This window comes from Phyllobates terribilis, unplaced genomic scaffold (genome assembly GCF_046119375.1).
Source record: "Phyllobates terribilis strain yellow unplaced genomic scaffold, ASM4611937v1 Scaffold_3__8_contigs__length_932513732, whole genome shotgun sequence".
Classification (NCBI taxonomy): Eukaryota; Metazoa; Chordata; class Amphibia; order Anura; family Dendrobatidae; genus Phyllobates; species Phyllobates terribilis.
Window position 1 is genome coordinate 89,565,446 of NW_027362763.1, and position 13,475 is coordinate 89,578,920.

General features: G+C 45.3%; 1 protein-coding gene across 1 annotated transcript; it reads left to right on the forward strand.

Annotated features, from left to right (window-relative positions):
- Positions 1 to 436: 436 nt before the first annotated feature.
- Positions 437 to 4,423, forward strand: LOC141258446 (microtubule-associated serine/threonine-protein kinase 3-like). The gene is made up of 12 exons (XM_073673445.1): positions 437 to 640; positions 883 to 1,008; positions 1,110 to 1,242; positions 1,388 to 1,553; positions 1,702 to 1,803; positions 2,042 to 2,164; positions 2,318 to 2,421; positions 2,510 to 2,601; positions 2,925 to 3,013; positions 3,600 to 3,689; positions 3,915 to 4,181; positions 4,383 to 4,423. The coding sequence occupies exons 3-12, from the start codon at positions 1,174 to 1,176 to the stop codon at positions 4,421 to 4,423; spliced, it is 1,143 nt and encodes a 380-aa protein (XP_073529546.1). The 5' UTR covers positions 437 to 640; positions 883 to 1,008; positions 1,110 to 1,173.
- Positions 4,424 to 13,475: the final 9,052 nt, after the last annotated feature.

Genomic DNA, 13,475 nt, shown 5'->3' on the forward strand with positions numbered 1-13,475 from the left:
TTCTTATTCCTATTTAGGCCTTGATCGGATCATTGAACCCAGAGAGAAATCCTTGTAAGAGCGACTATAAACAGATCAAACTGATCAGCAGTGGAGCCTTTGGGTGAGCTTTACTTTGGTATAATATTTATTTCCCAGGGCTCCTTATGATGATGCCTCGGTGTCCTGCCCATGTAATATTCCCATAGAGAAATTAGGAGTCCACATCACTGTCCACATCTATCTGTCAGGTCAGTTAGGATGTGACGTGGATGTGGACCCTCCATTGATAATCATTTAGGAAGTATTATTTTATGCATTTCTAGACATGGATTTATAGTGATGGCCTCACATCTAGTTTTTACAATTAGTACAGGAGATGATTTGATGAGGTCTATAGATGGACCGTTAATAAGAATTTGTAATAAATCATGGATTTTCTTCCTCTCCAGGGCCGTCCACTTAGTGCGCCATAAAGACACGAACCAGATTTGTGCTATGAAGACAATGGACAAGGAGAACCTGAAAAAGCCAAAGAGACTTGAATTGGCCTTTCTGGAGAGGGACATCTCAGCATTCGCCGATTGTCCCTTTGTGGCCTCCATGTTCTGCTCTTTTCCTACTAAGCTTCATCTGTGTATGGTCATGGAGTATGTTCCAGGTAGGACACATCCATTGTATCGATATCCAGCCCACGTCTGTTTAATCCTAGCACCTATATATGACCATAATGTGCCCACATGGATGGCTACATGTAGTATACAGTATACGCTCTACATTACACAGTATATCTCTATATAGGCCATCTTGTCCCAATATTTCCACTTATTTCATATTCACCCTCATCATGTGTAATCTACATTGAAACAAACCCTCACCTCTCATATTTGCTTTCTTCTATAGGAGGAGACTGTGCCAGCCTTATAAAGCGCAGGGGTCCTTTACCAGTCCCCCTGGCCCGTATGTACATTGCGGAAACGGTAACCTGCACAGTTATGGTGTGGTGCACAGAGACCTGAAGTCTGGCAAGTAAGTGACCCCAGTAGTATAATAAAGGGGAAAAAAAATTATAGTTTTTATACAGTTTAAGGGTTATTACTTGGGTCTAACACCATTTCTTTCTTTCACAGCCTCCTGATATCATCAACAGGACATATTAAGGTCACCGATTTTGGGGTTTCAAAACTCGGCCTCATGAGACCAAGCTCAGATATCTACAAGGCTTCAACTGAGGACATCACCAGCGAGTTCCTTGATGAAGAAGTAGGCTTTACTTGCAAGATCTTGTACTTTACAGATTTCATCTCTTTCTCCTTCTCTGACAATTTCTCTATAAAACGTTTGCACTTATGTTATTTGACGCAATTATATTTATTGATCATCATCTCATTCTTCTGTTGGTTTCCAGACTTTCGGCACCCCTAGTTACATGGCCCCAGAAATTATCCAAAGGAAAGGCTATGGAAGGCCCGTTGATTGGTGGTCAGTAGGGATCACTCTACATAAATTTCTTTATGGATGTACACCATTTAAAGGGGCTTTAAAAAGAGATATTTTACGCAGTGTCCTTGAGGGTAAGTAAAATAATCTGAATGCTTGTGATGTCACTGTTATTTGGTTTCATTGGTTTTCTGGTTTAATTTCTAGCCTTATTAAGGACATTTTTTATGAAAATAAATGAAAACGTTTCATTTCCTGTAATATTTGCTTTTTATATAACAGATGAATTAATTTGGACATATCATAAATACTCTATTCCACCTGATGCTCGGGACATCATCACTCAGCTGCTCAGAAAAGATCCAGCAGATAGACTTGGGACAGGTAATATTATAATAGTATTATGACTTATTACACCTCTGTGACCAGACAAATGGTTGTGTCCATGAGGTTCAGTAATCTACCTACTTATCCATTCCCCATTTTTCATGCTGTGACTTTCAGTACATTTCCTTCATGTCTGCTGTTACATCTTCAGTTCAGGTTAACATAAACTGTACCGATATGGAGCAGTTTCTCTAAAAATGACTCTATCACTTTATTTCTTGTCTTCCTTTTCCAGGCGGAGCAAATGAGATCAAAATGCATCCATTTCTGCATCACTTAGACTTTGACAACCTTCTAAGTCAGAAGCCCCTGTTCGTTCCTGAGCTAAAGTCAGATGAGGACACCCGCTACTTTATCAGTAAGTAAAATGAGACATCATCTGTAGAAAACTTCTGTGTGTCTTGTCTTTCATTTTATGTGAAAATAAGTTCTCATCATTATTAGTGATAACAGGGTGAATGTCTGACCGGGTCTTATACTAATTATCTCTGATAACACTTGTACTTTGTAGCTCGTTGTAGCAGACACATGAATTCAGATGAGGCGGACACAAGAGAGGACAATGACTGGCCAGAAATAAAAAACTTTGTATCATCTTATCAAAGGTTTTCTAAAGTAAGTATGTGGCTAATAATATGTCTAAAACCTATAATTTCAAAAATGCTTAAAAAGAAATCAATTTATTTTTCTCCGTCTGTTTTAGCTAAATATCACCAATACCGGGATGATGACCAATGTAGAGCCTATGTTACCTCCACAGTGTTCCCAGGAGAACAGTGAAAAACACTCAGACATGTGAGTAGATTATTATTATTATGAGATTTAGTTTTGATATATGTTCAGAACCAAATACAAGACACGAGTAACACAAATGTAAATCCAGCATCCACCACCCCATGATTGCTGATCTCTGTGCGTCTGGCTTGTGATAACACTGCAATAACAGCTGTTCATTGTGACCAGCCATTCATTTCCAGCTCATGACAGGCCAATATTACTAGTTGAGGCCGTGGGCAGGGTATCCCCTCTATGTTGTCCTAATTGGCCTCACAAACAGGTGTTCTTCATTTTTCTATTGTTTTTACTTTTAATTTACTGGTCTTTCTTCTACCAAACAGGCAGAAAGAGTCTTCCTCTTCCAAAACTAATGGAGACAATCAGTGTTTCACTGCTAAAAACAGCAAGTCATCCTCGTCCTCATTGTCAGGTATGTACAGGTTTATAGGCCATCCAAATATAGCCTATAATCAAAAATTATAATGTGAATCAGCACATGAAGGCTCCAAAAATTACTTACTTTATTCCCGTTGCTCCCCTGAGAATTCTGTTTTTTGAGTTATGGGTCTTATTTAGTGCTACTTTTATGGTCTTTTCTAAGAGGGCGGTGCTCACAGGATCCTCTGGGGCGTGTCTTTAGGTTGTTCTGCAGTATAAAATTGTGAGCCACACCCTCATGGAAAAAACCATAGGGTGGATTTTAGCAAATCAAATATCAGAATACTCAGGGGAGCAGCAGACATAAGATAAAAGTGAATCTCAGACACTTTTGATCTGGTGACGGGTCCTCTTTAAAGTTGCATTGAATTTTTATCTAACTGATTAAACAATAACACAGTGGCTTGCTGCAAGTAATGTCATGATAATAAGGGGACATAGTTCCTTGGGGAGACACCACATGGCGGCACACAGAAATGCTACAGGTGCATATTAAATCAGTTGCATAACTCTATATAGATACAAAGAAAATATTTTAGAAGTTTATAATTAATATTTTTTTCTGACTTTTTAATTAGAATCTCCAGTTCAGAAGAAAAGAAAATATTTTCTAAAACTGAGAAGACAAGAAAAAACTGAGAAAGTAGAAGAGGGGGAAAGTAGGCGAGGTAAGTGTGACAATAATCTCCCTGTTGTATGATGTCAGTGAGAAGAAGTCATGTGGAGCAGATGTTATCTGTCAGTGGTGGGATTGTCACATGTATGATGACTGACAATGATCCCTGCCCTCTGTGTAATGAGATTCCTCTAACGTTATCCCACAGTGACACCACAGTAGTACCCTCTAATATGGAGTCCCATTACTTACATTAGTTTTACATCTTTTCTCATAGGTTCCATCTTCCACCGGATGATATCATCCTGCCGGCGTGGATTATCCAGGGCTGCTCGCACTGTCAGAGGAAGCTTCATTTTTGCCTGCTGTCACCAGGGCACCTTAGACATCTCAGGACAGAAAACCCCCACATCTAGCGCCCTGAAGAAACTACAGCATGTCCACCATCAATGCTGTACCTGTATGGAAGGATTTGAATCATGTACTCGTGGCCTCCTGACCAGCAAGAAACACCTGCTAAAGTTGAAGGCTTCTCCAAGAACACGTCTTCATCCTTCCATGCCAGATTTAATTAAACTAAATAAATACAAATTTTAAATTGATTAATGTCTTTTAGAATTTAATTGATTATTACTGATATTTTTGGTATATCAATACTATACATCATATACCATATATCTGAAGGGTTGGATTCCAAAGTGGAGAACAGCGGTTCTATGTCTCCGATTAATCCTCTAAATCTCAGCCAAAAGTGGAGAAGAGGACCAAAGTTTCTGTTATTCCTAAGAGCACATACACACATAGCCTTGTAGATGCCAGCAACCATTGTGAGTTGCTGGCAGCTGAGCTTTAGGAAAGCTCCCTGTCCGGAGATGTGCACTGCCGACAGTGGTGAAATAAAACATTATAATGAGGACAATATGGCCAAAGGACCCCCGGTGCCTTTGGCCCTGGGCGGTAGCCCAGATTACCTCATTGCAATCTGCTAATGATTTCACAAGGAATGAAGCCCAGAGTGAAGAAGGAAGTCCATGAGAGTGATACCCACTTCAGAACAGAGAGAACTTTCCACTGGCTACAACAGCTTCTGTATTGGCCACAAGTAAATTGAGTGGGGAAAGAAGAGTACCGGAAATCCCATCAGGGTGAGATGACTAAACCCCCTAAACACAGAGCATCCATATAGGTGAAGAGGTTTTCTTTCCCTTTGGAAGTGCTGATGGTGGACTATCTTAAGATCAGCCACTCAGATAATGGTTGTCTGTACTGTCTGGTGATGATGGATCATTTTAAAAAGTTTGCAGTCATGACTCCCACCGGGAATCAAACAGCCGAGTTAGCGGCCTGCACCATCTGTCATGACTTCATGTGGGTATACGGGTGTCCAAAAAGAATTCACTCCGAGCAAGGAGCCTGTTTTCATGGAAAAGTCATGGATGAATTGCACCAACTGTACAACATTGAGAATTCCAGAACTACACCCTACCACCCACAGGGAAATGGGGACTGTGAACGTTTCAACAGAACTTTATCTACATTCTGAGAATTGTGGAGAACAACAGGAAGATGACAGGATGTCACACGCTGTCTAGCGCTGTGTATCTGCGGTCTATTATAGATGCCGCGGTAAACTGTGAAATTCCCTCTTGTACTGCATGGGTTAATACCAGTTCTATTGCCATGTCCTGGTGGATGTGAGTTTCTGTGTGAGTCTCCTCCCCCTAGCCTTTAAGTAGCCTCTCCTTCCACCAGGTGGTGCAGCTGATAGAGTTTCACTCTATATGTGGAAGCCATGCTGTGCAGTGCTGTTCGTTTGTGCTGCTGAAGTCCTTTCCTTTGAGATTGCTGTACCTTTGTTCTGAGGAGGGAGGTTAGGCGAATTAGCGCAGGGCTTGTGGAGGAGTTAGGGCTTAGGGTGGAGACCCGAACCTTCTCACCATCAGAGATACCTTTGAGGTCAGAGCTATTCAGGGTTCCCAGTCTAGGGACAGATTAGTTTTCCCTGCTCACCCAGCCCGTATCTGCTATTTCCTCACCAGCATTCCCCTACACCGTGACACAGGAAAATGAAATGGCCTGAATTTGTACCAGAACTGGTCTGGGTGTACAGTAACCAGGTTCATGCCATGACAGGGTACACGCCTTACACGTTGCTGTTTGGACGTAACAGCCGTAAGGTTACTGAGCTAGAGCTTGATCCAGAGGAAGATTGTACGAAGATAAACACCACAACTTTGGTGTGGGAACACCAACATCGGTTAGAGACACTGAGACTTAAGATTGTACAGAAGCCCCAGGGGAAAATGCATCCTGTAGAAACTCCTGTGCAGGAGGCACCATTACAGCTGGGGAATCGAGTTTTGGTTCAAGTGAAGCACCCTTGGGGAAAATTGGACTACGCGTGGGAGGCTGTTCCTCATCGAGTGACAAGGACAGTACACCCCGAAAGGAGAAGACGTCGCACCAGAGAGAGTGCGGCACCCTTACATGCTACCGATATGTGTGTCTGATGAAGAGAGAATGACCGGGGCTAGCTTAGAGGGTAGGGTAGAGGTCAAAATCACAGGAAGAGTGTTTCAGGGCCTCAGTGTCCCAGAAGAGACAGGTCAGGAGGGACCTCACAGATCTGAATGTACCAACACTGGTGTTTCACCCAGGAGGTATGCGGAAGATGATTTCATATGGCAGTATGTAATACAGCAGACACAGGAGTGTGTTTAGATATTGGTGACTCTGAGACCACCGCCAAGGAGCATCTAGAGCATAAGTAACCTTTCTCATCCAAGTACTGATGAGCTTAAAGAGAGGAGGAATGTAAGGAGAGTGAGTGATTCATATAATAGAAATGAGCTGTAAGGTATTTGTGGGCAGATGCTGCCATGTAGTGATCAGGAATATAGGTGTAGGAACCTGAAAGGGTATTGGAACCAAAGGGCAGAAGGCAGGCTGAATGAGAGGAAAGGAGAGCTAGGTACACAGGGGACATGTGATCTGCAGCAGAAAAATACAAAAGCCACAGGGGTCAGGCCAGGAAGTCAGTCGTCGCCCCGACTTGTAACAAGTCACCTGTGGTAGCTAGGCCTGACGTAGGTGATGAGTATGTCCAGAAACACAAGATCAATATTGGATGTGGATTAAGCAAGGGGTGCAGAGTCCTTATGTGACGCCCAGCTGCGCTTGGTATCACAGATCCTGGAAGAGTGCATTGATGGAATCCTCCACAAGAGGCCCCCATAAACATTCACACATCTCCACCTTCCACCTTAGACCAGCAGAGGGAGCCCGTTAATGATATAAAAAGGGAACGTGGAGCCAGGCAGTTCAGTTCCTCTGGAGAGTTCAGCAAGTACAGACCTGAATACAGAGTTGAGCTCAGCCTAGTCAAGTCTGTTGAGAGAGTTCCTGCAGTGGAGCACAGTCCAGACTCAGTTGTAGCTCTGAATAGTGAGCTTAGGTGTGGCGGCGCCATAAGATCGGTGAAGTGCGGCAAGCTGCCGTTAGTGTGTATAGCCTAGTGAGGGCCCGAGAAGGCCGAAGGCGAGTGGAGAAGTTAGTACATAGGGGGCAGAGGAGCTTAACTAGCTCACCCCGAAGCAATCATTGTTGGTAACTGTTTGGGAGAGGTTGTTTTCTTGCTCCAACAGATAGCTGACACTGCCAGACCAGGACAGAGGAGGGCGCTGCAGAAGGAGATCCGAGTCCTGATGTACCAACAGCAAGTAAGGTTAACGGAAGGTGAAATTGGTAATGTGCGTGTAACGGACCCCACACCCATTGTCGTCCCCCCAATGAGTGAAATGCTCATCTGGTGTAGAGCTGCTATAGGTCTTAGAGGACAGAGCTACTAGGCGTTAGTAGAACCTCTTTGCTCTGAGCACAGACCCTTGCTCTTAACCACCAGAGGAGTGGTAGATGTACGCAATGGGAGGGTGCCCGTCCGTCTTCTCAACTGTGGGGAAGATGAGGTCAGATTGCCACGTTATGCCACTGTTGCCAAATTACATGCTGTAAATAACAATTGTATTCACAAGGCGGAGTCCTTAGCCTCACCAGATGAAGTGGAGGATAATGACCCTGAAACCCAGGTGGAGGATTGGTGTCAACAGCTCCATGTTGGGACAGACACCACTTCTGCCCATCAAAAACAGGGTGTACACCGGGTGGTTCAAGAATACTCGTAGGTGTTCAGTAAACATCCACTTGACTTCGGGAGGATTAAGGGGGTTCAACATCATATCCCCACAGGCGACCATGCCCCAATCAATGAACGTTACAGGCCTATACCACCAGCTCACTACCAGAAGGCTAAGGAAATGTTGCACGACATGAGAAAGGCGGGGGTAATAAGGGATAGTTGTAGTCCCTGGGCAGCTCCCCTAGTGCTAGTTAGGAAAAAGGATGGGAGCATGAGAATGTGTGTAGATTACCGACAAGTAAATCGCATTACACATAAAGATGCATACCCTTTACCACACATAGAGGAGTCCCTAGCTGCCTTAAAGTCTGCAAATTACTTTTCCACCCTTGACCTCACTAGTGGGTACTGGCAAGTAGCTGTGGCTGAGGAGGATCGGGAGAAGACGGCCTTTACAACCCCGATGGGACTCTGCGAGTTCAACAGTATGCCGTTTGGATTCTGCAATGCCCCTGGAACGTTCCAGAGATTGATGGAGTGCTGCCTGGGACACCGCAACTTCGAGACTGTGTTACTATACCTGGATGACGTGATAGTGTACTCCAGAACGTACGAGGACCACTTGAAACACCTGGCAGAGGTATTTGATTCACTGTCCCGGTATGGGATGAAGCTGAAGCCCTCAAAGTGCCACCTGCTCAAGAGAAAGGTACAGTACCTGGGGCACATTGTCAGTCCGGAAGGGGTAGCACCAGACCCGGAGAAGATCACTGCCATCCAGAAGTGGCCGGAGCCGAAGAACCTCAAGGAGGTGCATCAGTTTCTGGGACTAGTAGGATACTACCAGAGGTTTGTAAAAGACTATACTAAGAAAGCAGCCCCTCTGCAAGACCTCCTGGTAGGGCAGTCCCCCAAAGGCAGAAATCCACCGTTCCACTGGGGTAAGGAGCAAGCCGAGTCATTTCAGGAGATGAAGGAGATCCTGACAGGCGATGAGATCCTAGCCTACCCTGACTACAGCCAACCGCTCCTGCTGTATACAGATGCCAGCAACGAAGGGCTGGGAGCTGTCTTAAGTCAGAAGCAGAATGGCCAGGAGAAGTTAATCGCATACGCAAGCAGGAAGCTCCGCCCGACCGAGAGGAACCCAGAGAACTATAGCAGCTTCAATTTGGAGTTCCTGGCCTTGGTCTGGGCCATCACTGAAAGATTTAAGCACTACCTGGCCTCCAGCAAGTTCACTGCCTTCACTGATAACAACCCTTTGACCCATCTTGAAACAGCCAAGCTAGGAGCACTGGAACAACGATGGATGGCTCGGAAGCCAAATTACCAATTTACAATTAAATACCGGGTGGGCCGCAAGAAATGGTGTTGGAGGCCTACCACGATCAGGCGGGACACTTTGGCTGGAAAAAGCTAGAGACCCTGCTGAAGTGTCGATTCTACTGGGTAGTAATGCGCAGCTCCATTGAGCGGTGGTGCCAAGACTGTGGACCCTTTGGCCTCAGAAAAAAAGACTACAGCAGCCAGAAGGCACCCCTGCAACCCATCAAGACGATTCGACCCCTGGAGATCGTGGCCCTGGACCATGTCAAGTTGTCACCCAGCAGGTCAGGGTACTCCTACGCCCTGACCATGGTGGATCACTACTCTAGGTTCCTGGTGGTCGCCCCCGTCAAGGACCTGACGGCGGAGACAGCAGCAAAGACCTTCCAGGCGTGTTTCTGCAGACTCCATGGATACCCTGAGCAGGTGCTGATGGACCAAGGCCCGGCCTTTGAGGCTGAATTGTTTAAGGAGTTGTGCCATCTGTACGGGTGTAAAAAGATAAGAACTACACCGTACCACTCACAAACCAACGGTCTCTGTGAAAAGATGAACAACATCATCGACCTGCTGAAGACCATACCACTTGAGGAGAGAAATCAATGGCCAGACCTACTACCTGACCTAGTGGATCTGTACAACCACATACCCGTGAGTTCCACCAATTGTACTCCGGCATATCTTATGCGTGCAAGACCTGGGAAGTTGCCCATGGATCTGGAGCTTGGTGTAGTAGAACCAGAAGCGGATGTGACCACTGAGGACTGGGACATGACCAGACAAGAGCAGTACAGAAGGGTACAAGCCTGTGTCGAGGACAGTCTCACTCAGGTGAGGGATAAGCAAGAGGCCCACTACAATAAACGTGCACCCGCAGAGCCTTTCACACCTGGTGAAATAGTATTGAAAAGGAAAAGAAGGAACCACAAACTTGATGACCAGTGAGAGAAAGAACCCTACACTGTGCTGAAGTCAAGATTTGATAATAAGAAGACCTGCATAATTAGTCGAGATGGAGGAAGGACAACTGCCACAGTATCCAGGGACCATCTAAAGTTATGTCCAAATCTACTGAAACCCCAAGAAGAAGTGCCTTTCATTATCCAGGAGGAGCCTAAAGAAGCAGTAATCCATACTGACTTAGGAGACTTCCCAGCAGATTGGCCCCAACTAGGAGGAGCAGTAATCTTTCCAATACTCCAATTCTTTCAACAACCAGAAGACCCTCCACAGCAAGTTGAACCTGTAAGTGCTGCAGAAGAGCCTAGTGCCGCAGAAGAGCCAGCTCAAGAAGAATCCCCGGACGAAGGATCCCCGGCAGGAGCAGAGCAAGAAGGCCGAGCCAATGGTAGACTTACCAGTTCCAGAGAGAGGTTAAGGCAGTTTTACAACATAGTCACACGTAGAACTGGTAGGGTAATTGATAGTACAGACATTGATACCTCACAGACCACCGCACTACGCAGATCAACACGTAGCACGCGAGGTAAACCCCCTCATAGGTACAAGCAGTAAGACAGCTAACCTCTGACAAATGTAGATAGTTACCCCTGGGGTATTAAATTATAATGTACTGTACTAATGTATATTATTTTGTGCTTTGCTTTATTATTGAACAGTTCAAGTGACATGGACACGTTACCTGATTAATTCCTTTATTGTTTGCATAAAGAACTTCGTGGCTGAGGACTGTGTGCAGCCCAAAAACTATTTATTGTATATAATTGCGCTCCCAGGAGTGCCCCTTTAGGTGACCACCGAAGGAAAACCTGTCTGGAGTGGCTCTACTGGAGGTCCAACTCGGGATCTCCATGCCCTGCAGCCACCCCAGGGCCTACGTTGAGGGTTTGGGACAGGTCCCTCAAACCACCAAGTACTCTACTCTGTGAGATGGACATCCTGTTTGGGAACCTCACCACAAGAGACTTGAATTCTGAGGACACTTTGTATTTGTTGATATTATTATGCAACGTTTAAGCTTGGTGCCTCCCATAAAGGGAAGATTGTTAATGTTTCTTATTGTTATAAAATGTACATCAGCCCGGGAGTGCTAAGCTTTGCTAGGGGGGAATTTGACGCCCAGCTGCGATTGGTATCACAGATCCTGGAAGAGTGCATTGATGGAATCCTCCACAAGAGGCCCCCATAAACATTCACACATCTGCACCTTCCACCTCAGACCAGCAGAGGGAGCCCGTTAGGGATATAAAAAGGGAAGGTGGAGCCAGGCAGTTCAGTTCCTCTGGAGAGTTCAGCAAGCACAGACCTGAATACAGAGTTGAGCTCAGCCTAGTCAAGTCTGTTGAGAGAGTTCCTGCAGTGGAGCACAGTCCAGACTCAGTTGTAGCTCTGAATAGTGAGCTTAGGTGTGCCGGCGCCATAAGATCGGTGAAGCGTGGCAAGCTGCCGTTAGTGTGTATAGCCTAGTGAGGGCCCGAGAAGGCCGAAGGCGAGTGGAGAAGTTAGTACATAGGGGGCAAAGGAGCTTAACTAGCTCACCCCGAAGCATTACCGGACACCGGATCCGAGTTTACCGGGATCTCTATGACCCAGTAAGGTATAACCGGAATCCCTGGAGAACTACAGGTCCCAGGATCGCTAAAGTGCTGATACGTAACAGAGCCAGGAGACACATAGGCCCCGTAAGCTGGGAGCGTGTATTCCAAGAAAAGGCCCTACCACAAGGTCAGCCAGCGCAGGACAGAGACAAAGTTAGGCCTAGCTCCAGGCAGGTCAGAAACTTACTACGCAGAGGCAAGAAACAGGAGGCTCTACACCCGCTCATTGGGGAGGATTCTGATATGCACCCTTCACCCTACAGTGCCCTGGGATGTGTCTGAATTTCCACCAGTAAAAGGTACTGAAGTGACTATCATGTCCATCCCTGTTCTTGCTCTGACCCGGATTTGTCTCGTCTGCCCAGCATCCCCCCTCCTACGCTGCCCTGAGGCCCTGCTCCACCTGTGGGAAGCGATACCATCTAAGCTGCCTTATCACCGGCCTCAGTGGACTGCCGCAGCGCTGGTGAATCTCACCAGAAACCACAGGTGGCGTCACGAACTTTAATAAAACTAATAAACAAACCAATCCCTTTTTAAAAGCTGACCCCAGAGTACGGGCCCGGGAGCCGACCACCGTGACATCCCCAAGGTCAGGCGAAAGGCCCGGGTACCGAGTCATCCCCATCACCCTGGGCGAGTCACTTACAGAGGCTAGGAGATCCTGATTGTCGAGGCTAAAGATAGCAGATAGCACAGACCCGATTGCAGAAATGGAAATTCGGTCGTGTGAGCGTAGACCCAATTGGAAGGACAGAAATTCGGTTATGTGAGCAGAAGGGAGCATGAGTTGTCTCTCTCTGGAAATTGGAGGCAAGGACAGAAGGTCTGTGGTAGAAGAAATTGACTATGGCCCACAGTGTGAGACTTTCATCCTTGCAGGAAAGTGTAGTGTGGGCTCCTGTTAGGGTCTGGGGCGGTGACTGCCATGGGAAAATAGAGCAGGTTGACGGAGGCCCATACTGATTCGACCAAGACACCATTGGCTGACAGTCCAGTCTATCTTTAACTATTATAGATTAGTGTGCATTTATACCAATATTCATACAACGATGTATGTTGCATATACTTTATGTGAATATTGATGTTACAGTGGTAATTGTACTCAGCACATGTTCTTGGTGTGAAGCTCAGTAGGAGTATAACTGAGCCACGCAAGGTTTAGTGAGCGTAACAGACAGTGGTTACCTGTGTCAGGGAAAATCAAGGATATCTAGTCGATAGCTAAGCTATTGGTGTCATACTTCTTAGTGCTGTAGCGCTACGTTTGATATTTTATAGGGCATCATTCAGATAAACAGGCCCAGAAACAGGGCCAGACGGTGACCACAAGCACGAGACAGAGAGAGAGCGCAGAGATCGCTCTACACTGTCTGTATTGTCATTGATATATAATTTAATAATTTTGTAAATAGTTAATAAACAACTTGTTTTATTGCACCACTGAGTCCGCGTTCTCTGTGCCACTGCTTCCACAAACTTAAAAAGTCTAAAAAATGTAAAACAAATTCCGAGTTGCTCAAATTGTTTTGACTTAACCCTGCTGTTCTGTTCGGGTCTACTATACACTTATAATGTTCCGGTCATTTTTGACCGGACATATTAAAGTCTTGATTTTTAGCTAATTTAAGTGTTTTATTTGAATACCTGTTGCATTATTATACTGTATGTGAACATGGTTGTTCATAAACAAATGAAAAATGAAATCAAAACTTAATTTTTATTGTATCAAAAAATGTTACATGACCTTATTGCAATATTCATGCATATTGCACCTTTGCACATAAAAAAATAATCTTTATATAACTGTAAACTA